The sequence below is a fragment of the Pinus tabuliformis genome, chromosome 8 (assembly GCF_031772625.1).
Source record: "Pinus tabuliformis cultivar Carrire ecotype Pingquan chromosome 8, CPIR1, whole genome shotgun sequence".
In the NCBI taxonomy this organism is placed as follows: Eukaryota; Viridiplantae; Streptophyta; class Pinopsida; order Pinales; family Pinaceae; genus Pinus; species Pinus tabuliformis.
Window position 1 is genome coordinate 1,879,144,363 of NC_142294.1, and position 21,452 is coordinate 1,879,165,814.

The 21,452-nt window shown below is 36.7% G+C and overlaps 1 protein-coding gene and 1 pseudogene across 2 annotated transcripts; both read right to left on the reverse strand.

Annotated features, from left to right (window-relative positions):
• Positions 1-237: 237 nt before the first annotated feature.
• LOC149243887 (protein EDS1B-like) lies at positions 238-16,272 on the reverse strand (annotated as a pseudogene). Its single transcript, XR_016246712.1, has 5 exons — positions 16,150-16,272; positions 14,392-14,900; positions 13,356-13,684; positions 12,004-12,762; positions 238-812 (listed from the first exon to the last, which is right to left on the reverse strand). The product of XR_016246712.1 is annotated as a protein EDS1B-like (transcript).
• Positions 16,002-20,292, reverse strand: LOC149243888 (lipase-like PAD4). Its single transcript, XM_089374653.1, has 4 exons — positions 19,867-20,292; positions 18,869-19,190; positions 17,467-18,222; positions 16,002-17,328 (listed from the first exon to the last, which is right to left on the reverse strand). The coding sequence occupies exons 1-4, from the start codon at positions 19,890-19,892 to the stop codon at positions 16,549-16,551; spliced, it is 1,884 nt and encodes a 627-aa protein (XP_089230779.1). The 5' UTR covers positions 19,893-20,292; the 3' UTR covers positions 16,002-16,548.
• Between the last annotated feature and the right edge of the window lie 1,160 nt (positions 20,293-21,452).

A 21,452-nucleotide genomic window follows, 5' to 3' on the forward strand; every position in this document is an offset into this window, starting at 1 on the left:
CTTCCAACTTTCATTTTCCATTATGTCGTTCAAAAGAGAGGTCCATCCAGGAAATTGATTTTGCCTGTACTCTTTCCATTCTTTCCACCATTCCATGAAGCTGCTTCCTTCCAGGAAAACATCTGCAGAAATGTCACAATCCTTGATCATTTTTGTCACATAACCTTCAAAAATTTCAAGACTTTCGGGCTTTTGGTGCTACTGTTGTTTGAGATTTTCCAAATCTTTCAAAGCCTCTTCCAGATGTGCCCAAAAGCATGAGTCCTGAGTCAAGGATGCCAGCTTTGTGCGAGATTTCTTACCTCTTGAACTGCGTGTTTTTTCTTTATCTTCCATCCATTTCTGAAGAACTTTATAGCGATTGGGTCTTCCATCTAAAAGATAATTGCCTTTACCCTTAGACATGCGATAATAGTCTGCAATATCCAGAGGCTCCACAAGTCTTCTATACGCAGTGCCAGCGTTTATCCACTTGTTTTGGGATTGGAAATCACATGGCAACTCACTTGTTTTGGGATTGGAAATCACATGGCAACTCATGTTTCTCCCACATTTCAATAATCCTGTCCCAAAAATCAGCTGACTTAACCCTACGAATATTAGCATCGATATCCTTCTTGTCATTACGATTCCTGAAGGAATCATGATATGTGATGCCATGTTTCTCACAAACCTCCTTATACCATTCAACCTCTGCCATGCTATATTGTTTAACGCTTAGTTCACCTGCTAGCTTAGCAACGTTTGAACTTTGTGTTATGCTGGTTTTCCATACTTCCTGCTGTTTGCAGGGCAATCTTTGCATGATCATTCTGCACAAAATTGACATCACCAATTCAAAAACACATTTCAAGTATCAATTAATTATTAGCATTTGCACTTTATGTTGCAAAGGAAACGCGGTAAGGCATAGAGTGGTGAAGAATAGCATAGAGCGGAGAAGGATAGGGACATGCGAATGGACATTGTTGAAGAATAGCATAGAGTGGGGAAGGATAGGGACATGCGAATGGACATTGTTGAAAGCAAGGGTGGATGATAATGAGTTACAATTGCAATAGTTAGTTATGTGTACTCTGAAAATGGATATTTTGTAAATAATAATAGTTTGTGAAAGAATAGCGACATGTGAATGGACATTGTTGAAAGAAAGGGTGGATGATAATGAGTTAAAGTTGAAAATATTAGTTATGTGTATTTTGAATATGGATATTTTGTAAATAATAGTAGTGTGTGGAAAAATAGCAACATGTGAATGGACGTTGTTGAAAGCTAGGGTGGATGATAATGAGTTATACTTGAAATGAGTAGTTATGTGTATTCGAATATGGCTATTTGGTAAATAATAGTAATGTCATGTAGAGGTTATTTATTATCCATGTAGTTGTTTTTGTTTATGTGAACATGTTTTTGTCCTCCAAGATGTAATTTTTCCATATGCTACCTATTTATGGTGTTATTAGAAAATACTACTATATTGTAATGGAAGAGATGAAAGAAGCGATACGACATTGTGAACAATACCATGGTCGTCATTCCATATTTTAAAATGCATGAAAAATTGTTGGAGCCATCATGATAATAATAAAAATTCCAGCATGATTTTGAAAAAATTTAGCTAAATTTTTTGAAAAAGTGGATTATAGTTGTCAAGTTTTAGAATTTTGAGTGCCTTAATTTTGCACAGAAAATGATAGAAATTACAGCATAATTTTGAAAAAATCTAGCTATTTTTTTTGAAAATGTCAATTACAGCGGTCAAGCTTCAGTATTTTGGGTACCCAGGCATTCATGATGGATGCTAAATCCATTTCCGCCATCCAAAAACAATTTAAACACTCCCATAGTCAAATTTCGGAATTTGCCGTCCAGACAAAATTGTGACCTCTTTCGATAAGACTGGAAAAAAGTGGTCTACCTTTGTGTGGGAAACATGATTGAACAACAAAGTTTCAAACGAATGCGTACACGCATAGAGGATTATTATGGTTCTTCAGGGAATCATAATATAAGCCATGAGGATATTAAATGTCCTTAAAAACTAAAGCACAGAACTTGGGAGCTTCAAGACCCAGGAATGGAATTTGGTATTTGGTAACATTTTACAAGGGAAACATGATTGAACATCAAAGTTTCAAACGAATGCGTACACGCATAGAGGATTATTATGGAAGATTCCTTCTTCAGGGAATAGTAATATAAGCCATGAGGATATTAAATGTCCTTAAAAACTACAACACAGAACTTGGGAGCTTCAAGACCCAGGAATGGAATTTGGTAACATTTTTAAATGGAGTTTCCAATACAAACTGACGGGAATCACCCACAAGCTTTGAAGTTCATGGCCCCTAAATTTTTGCATTCTTGATAATGTTTTCTCACTGTTTCAATGTCAATTTCATGATGCTTCCAAAAAAAATTACAAAACAATTTTATAAGTTTTAATTTCTACCTATAAAATAGCTACTCCATCATGAAGAACAGAGATTATTGCTACTCCATCATGAAGAATAGAGAACTCGCAGCGAGCTTCGAGACCCAAGAATGGAATTTGGTAACATTTTAAATCGAGTTTCAATACAAGCTTTCTCAATCTGACAGAATCACCTACAAGCTTTCAAGTTCATGGGCCCTAAATTTTTGCATTCTTAATGATGTTTTCTCACTGTTTCAATGTCAATTTCATGATGCTTCCAAAAAACCATAAAACAGTTTTAAGGTGTTAGTTTTTATCTATAAATTAGCTACTTCATCATGGAGAATACACATTTGTTAGGTATTATTTGGCATTTCACATCATGTTGTATTATGAGTCATTGTGTAAGTAAAGGAACATTGTGAATCTACTTCATCATGGAGAATACACATTTGTTAGGTATTATTTGGCATTTCACATCATGTTGTATTGGATTCCGCTACTTTAAGTAAGTCATTCATCTATGACTACTTCCATAAGAAAAAGTTGTAACTAACTAATTTCTTATGATTTTTTAATAATTCACTTAGAATTCATTGCATCGAGTGATGCTCACAGGGGCGAAGAAGTGAGATTGAAGAAAATACTTGTTTCAAAACTTATCAACATGTTCTACTCCTAGTATTCATAAATAATAATCAATAATCATATCATTTGAGCAATTACACATGACAATAAGCGGCTTCAATTTCTGCAAGACCATAATCGCATGTCAGAGAAAATTAATTTAGTAAAGGATGATTGACAAGAGTACATATGGTAATGTCTGCAATTGTGCCTATTGCTTCTAATACGAGCATAAGGGCAGGGAACAAGACGACAGCAAAAGAGACTTGCTTGGTGCACAAACATTTGGTACTTTAACTATGTAGTAATGAATGAAGAAAAAACAACTAACTTGCCAACTTGCCTGCTTGTAGAAGGAACCGATAGGTTTATGTCTGCCTTAGCTCTGACGACACTGGAGACTCCATACATCATGAATGCTATAACACAGAAAGGTGGACATTGCCTTATTTAGTTATTTGGGTTCAATGCTAATACAAAACTAATCATGTTCAGTTCAACTTGCATAGTGAGTTCCTAAAAGATTTCCCTGTTACAAGGTACCACCCACTGCCCAAATTGCGGCCCATAACTGATTGTGTAGAGACAATGTGATTTATCTGTGGAAAAATACAATCGAGCCATTAAATCAAGAGGGGAAATATTTCCATACTTATTCTTTTATGATAAAAAATTATTAAAGGGTGTACGGCTTCAGAGTACATGAGGCTTTCAAAATGTTAGGTTCATGTTCTTTGGGAGATGTATCGTGCATTTTCAAAACAAATCTATGGGAATTGAGCTGCTGGCTACCAAATGTCAAATGTCAGCGTGTTAGACCAATATAGCATCTATTGGAAACAAAATATTTTCAAACAATACAAATACAATGAAAAAAGAAAAAAGAAAAGTAACGTGTTTTCCCAAAAAAATTACAGATACAGTGAAAGTGAAATGGAAAAAAAAGGAAGGAAAAGTAATGTGTTTTCCCAAACAATTTCATAAGTGTTATAACCCTACAAACCATAAGCAAGTTTATTGAAAAATCGGTGAAGTATATTGAAGGGAAAAAGAAGATACGGAAATTGAACCAGTTCCTTCGGTATGGAATCCCTTGTACATTTCATGTTTACCTCTCTAGATTGACTTTTCAATACGTCAAAAACATACCTAAGATATAAACCAGCAATCAAGCACTTCATTCTAAGATCCATGGAGCCAAAACTAATTGTATATTAAAAAATCGCTATAGTGAACAACTAAGAGTCTATTTTTACCTAGATGGTCTCCTAGAAGTGAGAAAATATTGGAAGAGACTCCATACACAGAGGAGTACATATAATGCAATGTACCTGAAAATGAACAGAGTTAAATTTTAGTTATGATTGAATCCTCCCTGAACCTTGACAACCTTTAAAAACAGACCCTTAAGAGATATGGCCACACATTCGAAGACAATTAAAGAGATGGATATAACTATTAAAAACAAAATTTAAAACATCTCTGTTTTCATGAAAACTTTTAGATTTGCTTTGACCATAAAGTTGAAAGAAACCAATTTCTCTGAATTTCATGATGCAAAACTATCATGAGTTTTTCTTAGTGACTACTTATTTATTTAGAATGCCAGAAAAAGACAGTGCTCTAATTTAAGAAATGTCCTTGGATGGGACAAGTCATTACACACTGATTTTATTGGCTATTTAGTATCGTGATTTATATAATCTATATGTAGGTGGCACCATTATTCTTTCCTTCTTTTCGAGAAACATATTTATATATTGCAACATGGAACAAAGTGATCTAACAAAATGAATACAAGATAATTCCCTTTCTAAATAAGCCATAAACACATTTACACATTTGAGCCTGTGCCCCAGTAGGTAGGCATTCAAAAGCTACTCATTTCGGCACACTATAATTTTAAAGATCGTAATATGATGAAGCTATGTTACTGGCCTGATGGCCTGCTTATAATAAGGATTGATGACTAGCACACCGTCCAATTTCTTTCATTTTGCTCATTATTTCTAGTTGAATTTGCATATATTAAACACAATGATCCATATTGATCCTTCTTCTTAACTCATACCCTTTAAACAGGGAGATCTCTCCTTGTTTGAGTGTTTGGCTTCTTTGTTTTTTAACTTTTAACGAAGCAGTCATGCATGCACAACAACATAATTCTTAATTTACATAAACGGTGTTAATTCTTTATAAGGCTAAGTAGACAACCATTTACTAGTCTGTAGTGATTTATGACCCCTCAAAATCCTTTTTCTCTCCAACGAGGTGCCAGGGAACAAGAACTTAATCATGAAGGAGAAAAACCATTGGACAAACCATAGCTTTTAATAATAAATCTGTAACAATTTTAGAAGAGATTTGAAGGAAGCAATTCATTTGTTTGCTGGTGACCAACTGGACACAGTCAAATACTTAGAGGATGGCCTCTATTGGTCTCATCAACAGGGGAAGTCACACAGAGTCATCACATTCAAACAAAAAGACTCCAACGGCGAGGGCAGCATTTTACCAGTATCCACTTACCACAAAACTAAGGATTCGACTCTCAAATGCAATAGGAAGCTTACCACAGTTCCTTCTATTCACTATTTTCAAAATCCATGATGTCAGGCATGAAATATATCAACAAGCGAGGAAAATTGAACCCGAGGAAAAATCCAAATTCCATGATGTCAGACATGAAATATATGAACAAGTGAGGAAAATTGAACCTGAGGAAAAATCCAAGGGGAGAAAACTGAATTGTAACTGTGACTAGCATTCAAATTACTATTGATCTTGAATACCGTATTTTTATCACTCAAGAACGCTGTCACACAGACTGGTGGGCATTGCCTTTTTAGTTATTTGGGTTATAATCATGTTCAGTTCAACTTGCACAGTGAGTTACTAAGAGGTTTCCCTATTACCAGGTACTATCTATTGTCCACATTGGAGGCCATAACTAATTGTGTAGAGACAATGTGATTGGTCAGTGGAAAAAGACAATCGAGCCATTACAGGGCACTATTTCCTTACTTGTTCCTTTATGATAAAAAATTTCATAAAGGATGTTTCGTGCATATTCAAAATAAATGCATGGGAATTGAGCTGCTGGCTACCAAATGTCAAATTCCAGCTTGTTAGACTAATATGGCATTCATTGGAAACAAAAGATTTTCGAGGAATTCAAATATAGTGGAAATGAACCCCAAAACAAGTGTTTTCCCCAAAAAATAATTGCACATAAGTCTTATAACACTACAAACCATAAGCAAGTTTATTGGAACATCAGTGAACTATATACCGAAGGGGAAAGGAAGATACAGAAATTGGAGGGTTTATTCACAGACCAGTTCCTTTGGTTAGGCAACTTCCTCCATGACAACACAAATAAATAGTCAGCAGCTAACTTGGAATTCACGCATGCAATCCTTGAATTATGTGGCAGATTGAATCCTCATGGAAGAGGATTTTCTATCATGGTCCATGGATGAAATAGAAATGAAGCAAAAACTCGGAAAGGAGATTAAGGTTGTTACCGGAGATGAAGCAATACAGAGAATGTCTAGAAATGTCCTTCAACGCTGAAAGTTGAACAGCAACTACAAATTAGTTAATATCATATTTAGCTTGCAACTGCTTGCTATATAGTAAAAAATGGCTATTGTCAGATAAAGGTAGGGAGAAACAACTGCAAATTCAATAACAGAACAGAGATTAAACTGCATGCAAGATAATCCGAGAACAAGTAGTAAAGAAAAAATTACCAACACTTTCTCCAAGGTGCGTAGATATCGAATTCAGCTGTGCCCTGTTCTCATGAAGGCGCTGAATAGCTTGCCTCGATCTTACAATTTATTTTGCCAAATTCTGCCCAAGAAAATTTTGACTCATTAAAGATAAAAGCAAAGCATGTTTCTGAGCACTAGCAACCTTGCTGATGTTCTTTAGTCACAAACATGATATCATTAAATTTAGTACAATATGATATCATTAAATTTATAAATTGTACTAGAGAGAAATATAGCAAGAATTGTTACTGGAGGTTCAACCCAAGATACATAAAAAATGATGGAAAGCAGTACATCAACCAGCATTCAGTGCAAACACATCTCACAAGAATTGTCCCCTGCTTGATATCAATCACAAAGTTGCAGTAAACAATAGATTTAACATAAGAAGTGAAGAAATAAAAGAAGTTGATCTTCTTGGTCTCCTAAGAAAAGAATATATCTGAGTGTGAGTGTTAGCCCTGAGTTTACTGAATGGAACTTTGTTAGTGATTAACTGGATGTGGGGTTTTATGCTTGCTAAAAACATTTTGTTGAGACCCATCTTCAAAGAAATTCAAAATATCGCTGCTAGCTTTAATCATATTTATTTCATCATGTATAAAGTAAACAAAATAAATTGGTGGATGAATTACCCAAGGTAGGTCTATTGTTTGGATGCTGGTCAATGGCATATTTGCAAATCTGTGAATGACAGTCCATTTTTCCTGACCATCTTCCTTTTTTTTCTGATTTTTATGTGGTATTTGGGTTAAGAAAGACTGTATTATGATTTTCAGATGTAGTAAAATATTATTTTGTTTGATGTTTTAGAAGCTCACCAATGTGAGCACTGGACATACGTGAACAGTTTATTGCAGCCTTTCATAAGACTGATACTAAGGTTGATTTTGGGAATGTTTATTGAATCATTCTAGGAATCTTTGTGGATAGTTTCTTTTAGGAAAGTCTCTGACAGACCTGTATGATGATTGATCAGGTTGCCATTGATGGGGAGGGATTATATGTATAGAGGTATTTTGGATGCTTGTTAATTGGACTCTGATGAAAATATCAAGACATGCTGACAAGAATATGAGGAATGTAATTTGTTTATTGCAATAAAATTATGGATTTTTTCTGTGGGATAAAGTGTCTCATACAGGCCATTTGGAGAGAGAAATGTGCTTTACTGAAATCATGTCTCCTTAACTTTTAAAGGGAGGTAAACATGGCATCAATTTTACAGAGCTTTATCCCAAAATATGATCCTATTTAGAAATTCCTTGGAACCTACAACAAAAAATACATATTCGAATCAATGCTGATGCCCATATTACAAAGGGAGGCAAACATGGCACCAATTTTACAGAGCTTTATTCCAAAATATGATCCTCTTTAGAAATTCCTTGGAGCCTACAACAAAAAATACATATTCGAATCAATGTTGATGCCCATATTACCGTTATCAGATGGTTTCTTATGGTTCTGTAAACATTTCTAAAATGAAACAAGACAGTATGTTTAAAGAACAATAAATCCAACTATATGTGACATGTCCGGTTTTTTATCATGCAGGAAAGATTCGAGTTGTGCAGCTGGAGGTAAATATCAAGTAATCGTTAAAGAATAAGCAACCCCAATTTCATATTTCCTAAAGCAAAAAGACACCATGTTTGAAAAAAGCAGTAGTAGAGGGATGAAATAAAATTATTACCTGGCGATTGCCATAACGATCATACCAGCTCCATTCTGGATGACTACAATACATATGTAACTCATGTGTGGGAGGATGTGAACCTCTCCACGAGGGCATCACTGTAACAAATTTCTGAGATGCTTTACTGTCTCATACTTCAAGTCTGAAAAATGAAAATTCACATTTCTACACACTTGTGTGGACTGAAATGAAGACAATGCAAAATCAATGCAAAAAACTGAAAACATTTACCATTGACCCAAGCATGTAGAGCCATATTTTGAGAATGGGCTTCTTCAATTGCATGCTTCAAAGGATCAAAGCCCGGGCTTTTCCATCCATAGGTTTCAGACCATGGCTCCAAATTAGAAGGGTAGTATACAGTCCCATTGCCCCTGACCTTAAAAAAAAAGAGAGCCCACAGTTAGCTAAACTCTCTAAATGACGCTGACCCAACCTTTTGCAGACAGGTAACATATGTGCCATTGGTGTTTGGACCTGTAACTTTCATAATTACAATGTGGAATTGATCCAGTGGCAAAATACAACCAATTTGCTGCATCTATAAACTTATAAGTGGCAGTTACAGAGTCATAATAGAACGCAACCCCGCTGGAGCCTGTATACAACAGTGTTGCAAACATCCCAATTTTATCGCAAAAAATCCTGAAATCGAAATTTTTTTGCCTAACCGATGTTTGCGAATTTTTACTGATATTTTCTCTATCTTTACGATTTTTTAGTTTTCCAGAGCCTGGCCAATTTTATCCCAATGCTGCTGTTTGCGACATTGGTATACAATCTTATAGTCAAAGACAGGTGTGGTGATCAAATGGCCAGACTGGCGACATACATCTATAAATCAAAATTCATTAATATCTTTAATTTGGGGTCATCATCTATAACTAAAGTGCTTCTTTTTTTTAATATTTCGAGAGGATCTTTGTTCATAGTGATCAAATGGCCGACAGGCGACATACCTCTATAAATCAAAAAACATAAATATCTCTAATTCAGGGTCATCATCTATAACTAAAGTGATTTTTTTTAATCTTTCCTGAGGATCTTTGTTCATAGTGAATAATGAAAACACAATTGCTACCTGACCCTTGACCCCAAGCTCTTGACTGTCTCCTGCAATCTCTGTGTACTAACCCTAATTTCAAATTGTCGGGTTATTTACAAATATAAACCAAAGAATCAAATCTGAATAAGAAATAAGAGATCAAAACATATATCGCATTTCCTGCTCTCTGCTGTGATACACCATCCTGCCACCTTGGATTATATGTCATCAATTTGAAATAATTTGTATATTTGGATGTCAAGAGGGGTGTTAGGATATGGGGACCTTCTGTTGATAGCACCATATTGTAATCAATGTTCCTCAAGTACATATTCCTAGTACAGAGCCCAAGGCCAAGGCACAATTAAAAAATCATTATAAGTGTAAACATAGATTTCGACATGCTGAACAGCTTGAACAAAGACTGTGACATGATAGGCAGCTTGGGCCAAGTCTGAGACATTGACTTTGCTGCATGTTTTTCTTATGTTCCCATGGACACCATGTGGTGATGTCACCATGGTGGATAAATGTATTATAAAATGAATATGAATATAATGAAAAGGTCCAAGATGGCTGCTAGGAGCACGAGGGGCTGTCAGTTCACAACAGGGGAAGAGAAATGAGTCCATGGGAAAGATTCTCTTGCCATGTATCAATTTAAGAACTATCGATCTTGCTATATGTGTCCAAACCAAATCGCTTATCAACTTTGAAGAGGACGCATATCCGCCAAGGTTAAGTTAGTTAAGAGATGATTTTAGTGGGAGTAAGTCTCTTCTTCCACCCTTCTTCCATACAATGGGGAATGGTCTCCCATGTCTGCAAGTACCCGCAACCTAGTCCATGAACACATGAGTTTGACAATAGGTGTGAGCCCATAGTGAACCAGAGAGTTATGTGGATAGTTTGAGACAACACTGTCTGGTTGTGACAGAGATTCCATGGTTGCAGTGAGTGGAGACTCGGAGAGGCTGTGGAAAGATAGGAACCTGAAAACCCTTGTCTGTCCTAAGAATTGACTAATTCTGAGCCAAACACTGCTATCCAGATCTCCTAGAGGTAATGCAGTGACTGGGAATATTCTTGTCTGCATTGTTGCACTTTCTAGGATGGATTTCCTGAAGACTCAGTTGAAGAGAAGGGAAATTCCAGAGCTGGTGTTATGAATGGCTGAGAGGAAGAGGTCTATTGCTAACTGACTTCTGGTGGAGATGCGTGGAGATACTCCGTGGAGGAGATTAGTGGTTGGTGTCTAGATTTGGCCGAGTCATGAGCACTGGGGGTTAGGTTGAGTGGATTTAGACCCTGTAGCTGCTCCTTCACCATTTGGACTCATATTCTAGTTTAGGGTTGGCATCCACAGCAGGTGCCTATAACAATGAAGTGAGCCTCTCTTACGCAACCAGTGTCTTAAACAGACTTCTGAATACAGATAAGTACTCATATCACTCTTGTATTGCTGTTATTTAAATCTCACTATTCTGAGCATGACATGGTTTGTGAATATTCATGATGATAATGAATGTGATCATGAACTGATGAGTCCGAATGCTTAATGGTGCAAACTCATATGTATAGCTGTGGAATCGTTTGATTTTATTGCATTGTATAATGCTGCAAATTGGAAAAAATGAATGAATCAGCATGTGCCTAAATGAGAATTCTGTTTATACATTTGTACCCTGCATTACATAGCATTAGCAATTTATTTGAGTGCCGCTGGGCACCCAATTCGATTCGAAGGCCATTTATTATCAGGGTTGCTATGGACATGGATAGGCCGAAGGAGCGTGCGATTCGCGAGGCAGGTGGGAATAAGAAAAAACAATGCATCAGATTTTCTACAAAGCCTTCAAATACAAAACATAACGCAGCCACAACATTAACAATATAGGTACAAAGAGTAATTGACTTACAGTGATTTCTGGGAAAGTACTTGAAAATGCAAGGTGGGCAGCCTTGAAATATTCCTGCGCAGAATTCCCATGTGTGAAGCAAACGAGTACAACTATTGATATAACAGCACAAGTGTACGCATGCAGGGAAGAAAGACATGAAGAGTCTCATCGCCAGCAGAAGAGTCTCATCGCCAGCAGGCAGTCTCTGCGAAGAGTCTCATCCCCAGCAGAAGAGTCTCATGGCCAGCAGGCCAGGCCTGGACTTTCATGGCCCATTATCATGGGAAAAAAATCATTTTTCTATGAAAAAAAAAGGATTAAACGAACGGCAGAAAACACCCCAATCATCTAACGCACAGAATCAATGGCTCAGGATCGTACACGTCACATTTTAGGATGTCTTTCTCAGAGGAAACGCCTTACGGCGTAATAAAAAAATTCCACTACTTCTTAAAAAAAATTCCACTACTTCTTAACTACATGACAAAAGTATCATACGTATTTTTATATTTTAATCTTTCAAAACTGAGAATTACCTGAACTCCAACACCAATAGCTTCTAGCTGCAATGATATTCCCATCTTGTAAGAGGATTCCAAATCCGGTTTTGGGCTTCTTCTTCTACTTACGGTCTTTTCTATGACACGTTCTAAAACAGAACCATACCCTATATGCTCTGAAAAACAGTCCTGTACAGTAGTATCACAAGGTTTTTCATGGCTCTGCATTGTCAAATGAAGCATCTTCAGAACGGTCTTTGAATTGTCAATACATGCCACACCCTCGCCGGAACAAAACATGTAAGTACCAATTTAAAGGTCTATATGGGCTTCTCTTGATAAGCCCATCTAACTCACTTCGATAGTCAACCCCATAGTTTGCCTTTGTATCAATATACTGCAAGACGTTGCGAAGAAGAGTTCTACCCGCATCTTGCATAAAGGAATCAGGCACATGTTTACTGTCATTAACCATTATGCTCTCCCAATAAGGGAGAATAGCAATCAAGGATTCTAAAATTGACTCAACTGGTGCAAGGAGCATCCTTGGAACAACATCATACTGAGAAACCACGTGACAAAAGTTGCCTGACCAATTTTCACGGGCAACTGCTTCATGAAGTCCTGCATCCCCCACAAAAGGAATCCAAATGTTATACAAAAAGGAGAGCTTTGCCTTAGCCTCTTTTCTAGGAACCATAGCGTCGCCAAAGTTGCAACTGCCCCTCCTAAGGAATGACCCACAAATATAACAGGTTTGGGTTTCCTTTGTTTTGAGTCTGTATACATCTGTATCTGTTTGATCATGAAATCAATTAGCACATTGTTACTTTCTTTTTTTCAAAACTTTTTTCTAATATGTGATAAAAAGATAAAGATAATCTATTTTTAATGTCATTGCCAAGTAATATACCAAATTGATTAGTCATTATGGATACCCCAGTTGGTTGAAGCCGCCACCAAGTTATTGATGCTCTGTCATGAGGAGCGGGTTCAATTCTCTTTGAGTTCATCAGGGTCAGCCACCAACAGTTGGGTCAACTGAGCATGAGGCCCTTTCCCACCTAGGGGTGTTGCTAGGGAAAAGAAATGACACCAAATTGTTGGATAAGACCCTCTGTTTGTGGGACAAGGGACCAGCCACCACATAGGGACTGCATAAGATCTCTTTTTTGTTAGACAAGGGACCCTCCTTCACAGGGCCATTTGACTTGGCTGTGACTGCTAAAGTTTAGACAGGTGTTGTACACCTCTGGATTAGAACCTGTGACCTCTCAGGATAAAACACATGTTCTTAATGAGTAGGAATAGGCTCACTGAAATGAAGAAACCATTCTTTTCTTTTCATCAATCTATATCTCTTAATCCTAAAAGATAAATTAGTTTACCTTTGCCTGGAAATCTGTATTCTCCATGATATACAGAAACAACTTAAGAGCTCCCTGATGGACGAGAACCGGTTGATCATCATTACCCTTAGAGGCAACCGGAAAAGAACTTGTCCGTTTGTATATTGCACTCTCGAGTCTCCATATTTGCTCTCTTGGATGATGAAACCTTCTATCTTATGACAGGAAGGAAAAGCAACATATGCAACGCCTTCATACTCATTCAAAGTATAACTCTGTGAGTTGTTTGCAAGACGTGACTCTTCCCAAGCCTTGGGCAGTATACCGCATGAAACAAGAAAAGTTCAATCTCATGATCGGCAGTGAACCTGCACAACATCTGTGTAAATTAGCACCATACTAAAGAAGCAGGTCAAAGACTAGATTATTGGATCTGCCATTTATGGTCTGAATCAAACTCACATTACTGATTACAGATCATACCATCACTTACCACAGCAACACTCAAAATTACAAAGTTAATGTCATCATTTTATCACTTCAGAAACAAACAACAAAACTACAGAGCTCACTGCGCTGAAAATTCCAATGCATTAATCTTGGATATCCTCTATAATCCATGTTTAGGCTACTCAGTCCGAAGGGACATTAACCCTACAAACCTTTCAAATGCTTATCAAAGATATTTTTTTGAGTATGTTAAGCACTCAATGCTTAAAGTGACCAATGTTATGACTGTGAATTAGGAGGTATGCAACAGCAGGTTGAATCAAACCCATTGAAATCAACACCATAGATAAAGAAAATTTTACCCCAAAGTCCGATCCAACCTCCAAGAAAAGCTCTATTTTATCCACTACAAAATTTCAAAATTTAGCAAAAACCCACAGTAGAGTTCCTACAAAAATGCAATCTTTCACTTTCTACATATAAATCCTACTAAGGCTGAATTCTTAGCCTGGCAATCCATTCAAAATAGACACAAAATAATTTCAAATTTGACACACACAAGCATATACCAAAATATAAAGAGAACAATGGTAAAAAAAAAATGATTTTCCAAGCTCATCCTTACAACGGGGCTGACGATTCTGATTCCATGGTCTCCTGTTGCTGCTTCCTTTGATTTACTTCACAATTCTGTTGGAGTTGAGAGGCAAAATTTTCTTATTCTTGCAGCAGGGTAGACGAGTCTGCTACCATTCGGTTTGCTTCAGAATGCATCTGGAGTTGAGAGCCAGAGCTTCCTTTTTTTATAAGGAAAATAGAACGAGCCCGGTAATTTCCACGAAAAGCAATAGAACGAACACTGAAATGAGTAATGCAGTGAGGAGAAATTGTGGTTGTCATGTCGATGTCTTTAGGCGGGAAAAGAGAAGGAGCCGGGCAATATCCAGAGAATCAATGGAATGGAGACTCGGTGAATTGCAGGGTAAGAGGAAATTGCGGTTGTCAATGTCAATCTTCATCTTTCTGTGCAGATTGCTTTCCGGGAAACATTTCGCAGCATCCCCATTTTATGCTCAAACCTCATGAAACCACTTCAAGCTTTCTTTGTCAGTAAGTCTGTATGTAGCTTACTCTCTGCCAGGTAGGTTTGCAAAAAGTGAGTAATAATAATTTAAGTCAATTCCTAAGAAATATTACAGGCACAATATTCGATCACTTTTGAACTATTACAAGAATATTATAAGCCAATTTCTGATAAACGTTAGAAATACAATATTTGTTATTTTACTTTTGAGTTATTATAAAATGAAGATTTTGACCTCTAAACTATTATGATAAATATAATATCAAATATGAAGTATTATCTAGAACTTGTATTTCAAACAATTTGAATATTATAATTTTTCCAATGTATATATAATTAATTGGCCAGATTTCCCTCGAACCAAAGAGGTATTTAAGTTTCTGAAACCGTGTCTGGTTGACAAACTTCTTAATTATTTATATAGGTCAGGAATTACTTATAACTAATTGTTGTCATAAAATTTCGCAAAATTTACAACAATGGTAATTCAAAATATATAAATGGAGAATATTTTTTTTTTTAATTAATAGGCATTTTGAAATGAGTAAGCATGTTTGGCATTGGTTGAACAGTTTTTTAATTATATATATGAAACATTAATAATAATTTTGAAATAAGCAAGTATGTTTAATTTTGAAATAAGTAAACATGTTTGGTATAGGTGGAATTATCTATAAAAAAAAAATTAATAGTTATCTGTTTTATAATAGAGTTTTGTAAAAGAAAATAGCTATTGTAATTTAAAAATATATATATTATATTAATTTTTTAATGAATTATGTTGAAGATCCAAAAATCAGAGATGAATCTATAGACTTATTTTTAATAGAGTTTTTATAAGTGACCATGTTTTTGCTGGTCTTTTAGCGAATGGAAAAAAAATAGAAGTTAAAACCATTACTTTGCCAAAAAAGACTAAAACCATTACCTTAGTTTATGAGAGATGAAATTAGATAAATTACTAATAGTTGTTTATTCATCTTGCTACAACATAATTAGAATTTTGTTAAATATATATTTTGACTTTACTCAAGTGATTTAATCCATAATTTATTTAAATTAACAACCTACATATAACTATATATGTAATTTACCATATATATTAAAAAAAAAATATTTCTCCGATTACCATGTCTTCCATTACATAGGAATCAACAAACCACCAACACCATTTTTTTAACGTGAGATTTTATAATTATTACATTTAAACTTTAAAATTAAAGGACCCTTTTTCGACATCATAATCACCATCTATAGATTTCTAATGTTACTGCAAGCAAACAAACAATGAGGCAGTACTTGCCAATAGAGGACACCAGATTTTCCCATTGACACAAGAATATCCGAGTCATATGCTTCCGAGCCACATCCAGGAAACAAAGTTTGTTCCGACGCGGCATCCCATCTTGGCACGTGGCATATGTATCAATCACACAGAACATGGACTGGGAACATCTATTAATCGCTGATAACATGGACTGAAAAATGAATCATCTATATGCCATAGGTCGTGCCTGCCTCAATGGATCCCACCCTTCAAAATTTAAACAAAATATGTTTATTCCTAATCATCAAAACAAAAACATTACATCACAGCCATCCAGCTAATTTTAAACAAATGAGACGAAACAGATACAAAACCCAAACTGCAACAATGTCCTCTTGTAAACCATTTTCCCATCCAAACAGTCCGCAAATTCAGCGCTTCCAACTTTCATTTTCCATTATTTCGTTCAAAGGAGAGGTCCATCCAGGAAATTGATTTTGCTTGTATTCTTTCCATTCTTTCCACCATTCCACGAAGCTGCTTCCTTCCAAGAAAACATCGGAGGAAATGTTGCGATCATTGATCAATCTTGTCACATAACCTTCAAACATTTCCAGGCTTTCCAGTTTTTGGTGTTGGCCCTGTTCCAGGATTTTCATTTCTTTCAAAGCCTCTTCTACATGTGCCCAAAAGCATGAGTCCTGAGTGAGGGATGCAAGCTTGGTGCGACCGCTCCGACCTCTTGAACTGCGAGTGTTTTCCTTCTCTTCCATCCATTTCTGAAGAACTTTATGACGAGTGGGTCTTCCATCTGAAAGATAGTTGCCTTTACCATTAGACATGCGATAATAATGTGCAATATCCAGAGGCTCTACAAGTCTTCTATACGCAGTGCCAGCATTTATCCACTTATTTTGGGACTGGAAATCACTAGGCAACTCATGTCTTTCCCACTTTTCAATAATGTCATCCCAAAACCCAGCGAGCTTTAGCCTAACTTCATCGGCATGGATATCTTTCTTGTAACTTTGGATCTTGAATTTATCATAATATCCCATGTCACCTTCCTTCTCACAACGCTCTTTATACCATTCAACCTCTGCCATGCTACTTTGTTTTAGGCTTAACTCAATAGCTAGCTTAGCAATGTTTGTGTTATGCTGGTTTTCCATACTTCCTGCTGTTTGCAGGGCAATCAGTGCATGATCATTCTGCACAAAGTTCCCATCACCAATTCAAGAAGACATTTCAAGTATCAATTAATTATAAAAAAATCCCCTACTTCTTAACTACATGACAAAAACATCATACATATTTTTATATTTTAATCTTTCAAAACTGAGAATTACCTGAACTTCAACACCAATGCCTTCTAGTTGCAAGGATATTCCCATCTTGTAAGAGGATTCCAAATCCAGTTTTGGGCTTCTTCTTCTACTTATGGACTTTTCTATGACACGTTCTAAAACAGAACCATACCCTATATGCTCTGAAAAACAGTCCTGTACAATAGTATCACAAGGTATTTCATGGCTCTGCATTGTCAAATGAAGCATCTTCAGAACGGTCTTTGAACTGTCAATACATGCCGCACCCTCGCCGGAACAAAACATGTAAGTGCCAAAAGGTCTATATGGGCTTCTCTTGATAAGCCCATCTAACTCATTTCGAGAGTCAACCCCATAGTTTGCCATTGTACCAGTATACTGCAAGACATTGTGAAGAAGAGTTCTACCAGCATCTTGCATAAAGGAATCAGGCACATGTTTACTGTCATGAGCCATTATGCTCTCCCAATAAGGGAGAATAGCAATCAACGGTGCTACAATTGACTCAATTGGTGCAAGGAGCATCCTGGGGACAACATCATGCTGGGAAACCACGTTACAAAAGTTGCCTGACCAATTTTCACGGGCAACTGCTTCATGAAGTCCTATATCCCCCACAAAAGGACTTCCAAATGTTATGCAAAAAGGAGAGCTTTGCCTCAGCCTCTTTTCCAGGACCCATAGTGTGGCCAAAGTTGCAACTGCCCCTCCTAAGGAATGACCCACAAATATAACAGATTTGAGTTTCCTTTGTTTTGAGTCTGTATACATCTGCATCTGTTTGATCATGGAATCAATTAACACATTGTTACTTCCTTTTTTCAATTTTTTTTAATATGGATAAAAAGATAAAGATAATCTATTTTTAAGGTCATGGCCAAGTAATACACCAAATTGGTTAGCCCTTATGGGTAGCCCAGTTTGTTGAAGCCCCCCAAGTCATTGATGCTCTATCATGAGGCGCAGATTCAATTCTCCTTTGAATTCATCAGGGTCAGGCCCCAACAGTTGGGTCGACTGAGCATGAGGCCCTTTCAGGTGGGCCCGCCTAGGGGTGTTGCTAGCGAAAAGAAATGACACCAAATTGTTGGATAAGACCCTCTGTTTGTGGGACAAGGGACCAGCCTCCCCACAGGGATCCCTTGTAATCCCTTGTTTGTTGGACAAGGGACTCTCCTTCACAGGGCCATTTGACTTGGCTGTGATTGCTAAAGTTTAGGGAGGTGTTGCACACCTCTGGACTCGAACCTGTGACCTCTCAAGAGAAAACACATGTTCTTAACCAATAGGCAGTGACACATGAAATGAAGAAGCCATTCTTTTCTTTTCATCAATCTATATCACTTAGTCCTAAAAGATAAATTAGTTTACCGTTGCTTGGAAATCTGTATTCTCACTTAGTCCAAAAGATAAATTAGTTTACCTTTGCTTGGAAATCTGTATTCTCCATGATATGCAGAAACAACTTAAGAGCTCCCTGATGGACGAGAGCCGGTTGATCATCATTACCCTTGAGGCAACTGGAAAAGAACTTGTCAGTTTGTATATTGCACTCTCCATATTTGCTCTCTTGGATGTTGAAACCTTCTATCTTATGACAGGAAGGAAAAGCAACATATGCAACGCCTTCATACTCATTCAAAGTATAACGCTGTGAGTGGTTTGCAAGACTTGACTCTTCCCAAGCCTTAGACAGTATACCGCATGAAACGAGAAAAGTTGCAATCTCATGATTGGCAGTGAACCTGCACAACATATGTGTAAATTAGCACCATACTAAAGAAGCAGGTCAAAGACTAGATTATTGGATCTGACATTTATGGTCTGCATCAAACTCACATTACTGATTACAGACCATACCACAGCCCCATTCAAAATTACAAAGTAAATGTCAACATTCTATCACTTCAGAAACGAACAACAAATCTACAGAGCTCACTGCGCTCAAAATTCCAATGCATTAATCTTAGATATCCTCTATAATCTATGTTTAGGCTACTCATTCCGAAGGGACATTAACCCTACAAACCTTTCAAATGCTTATCAAAGATATTTTTTTGAGTATGTTAAGCACTCAATGCTTAAAGTGACCAATGTTATGCTCAAATGCTTATCAACACCAGCTTGAATCAAACCCATTGAAATCAACACCAGAGATGAAGAAAATTTTACCCCAAAGTCCGATCCAACCTCCAAGAAAAGCTCTATTTTATCCACTACAAAATTTCAAATTTTAGCAAAAACCCACAATAGAGTTCCTACAAAAATGCAATCTTTCACTTTCTACATATAAATCCTACTAAGGCTGAATTCTTAGCCTGGCAAGCGATTCAAAATCGACTCAAAATAATTTCAAGTTTGACACACACAAGCATATACCAAAATATAAAGGAAAAAATGATTTTCCAAGCTCATCCTTACAACGGGGTTGACGATTCTGATTCCATGGTCTCCTGTTGCTGCTTCCTTTGATTTACTTCACAATTCTGTTGGAGTTGAGAGGCAAAATTTCCTTATTCTTGCAGCAGGGTAGACGAGTCTGCTACCATTCGATTTGCTTCAGAATGCAGCTGGAGTTGAGAGCCAGAGCTTCCTTTTTTTTATAAGGAAAATAGAAGGAGCCGGGTAATTTCCACGAAAATCAATGGAACGAGCACCGAAATGAGTAATGCAGTGAGGGGAAATTGTGGCTGTCATGTCGATGTCCTTAGTCGGGAAAAGAGAAGGAGCCGGGCAATATCCAGAGAATCAATGGAATGGAGACTCGATGAATTGCGGGGTGAGAGGAAATTGTGGTTGTCAATGTCAATCTGCGTCTTTCCGTGCAGATTGCTTTCCGGGAACCATATCGCAGCATCCTCATCTTATGGTCAAACCTCATGAGACCACTTCAAGCTTTCTTTGTCAATAAGTCTGTCTGTATGTAGCTTACTCTCTGCTAGGTAGGTTAATAATTTAAGTCAATTCCTAAGAAATATTACAGGCACAATATTCGATCACTTTTGAACTATTACGACAATATTATAAGCCAATTTCTGATAAACGACAGAAATACAATATATGTTATTTTACTTTTGAGTTATCATAAGATAAAGATTTTGACATCTAAACTATTATGATAAATATAAAGTATTATTTAGAACTTCTTTTTCAAGAAATTTGAATATTATAATTTTACAATGTATATATAATTACCAAATTTCCCTCGAACCAAAGAGGTATTTAACTTTCTGAAAGCGTGTCTGGTTGACAAACTTCATAATTATTTACATAGGTCAGTAATTACTTATTACTCATTGCTTGCATAAAATTTCGCAAAATTTATAACAATGGTGATTCAAATATATAAATGGAGAATAATTTTATTTTTAATTAGGCCGTAAGGCGCTTCCTCTGAGAAAGACATCTTTAAAATAGTTTCTTCTGAGAAAGACATCCTTAAAATGTGACGTGTACGATCTTAAGCCATTGATTCTGTATTAGACGATTAGGGTGTTTTCCGCCGTTGATTTAATATGTTTTTTCATGGAAAAATGTCTTTTTTTCCCACCGGCTAGAAGACAGAGAGGGAGGATCTGGCTATGGGCTATGAAATGCTAGGCATCCTGGCAATGAGACTCTGGCAATGACTGAAACGTGTCTTTCTTCCCTTTCTTCCCTGCATTAGGGCCGCGTAGCCCGCATAGCCTTGTGGTTCTATCCCAAATCTATTTAAATTTATGCACGGTACAGATCTGTTTTGTACATTTTGAATGAAACAGGTCGGTGCTGCTGCATATCAGGGTGAGGAGTTGAGGAAACAGGTCGGTGCTGCTGCATACATAGAGTGCAGCTCAAAGACTCAACAGGTATACCATCTGAATTTTGCATGTGCTTGTAGGAGATCCACAATTTGTTTCTGTTGGATCTCAACAAGCTCGATTTTGGCTTGCAGTTCCTGTTGCAAAATGGTAATTTGCTCTTGCATTGAATCAGACTGCCCAGATTTTTCATTTCTAAGATCCTCC

Bases quoted from the DNA above. Each gene is read 5' to 3' on its own strand.
- LOC149243888 (XM_089374653.1), bottom strand. From the start codon at position 19,892: ATGGAATCAGAATCGTCAACCCCGTT. The intron at 19,191-19,866 runs GTAAGGATGAGC...TATGTTGTGCAG, and splicing joins TCAGAATCGTCAACCCCGTT to GTTCACTGCCAATCATGAGA. The intron at 17,329-17,466 runs GTAATTCTCAGT...AACTTTGTGCAG, and splicing joins GCATTGGTGTTGAAGTTCAG to AATGATCATGCACTGATTGC.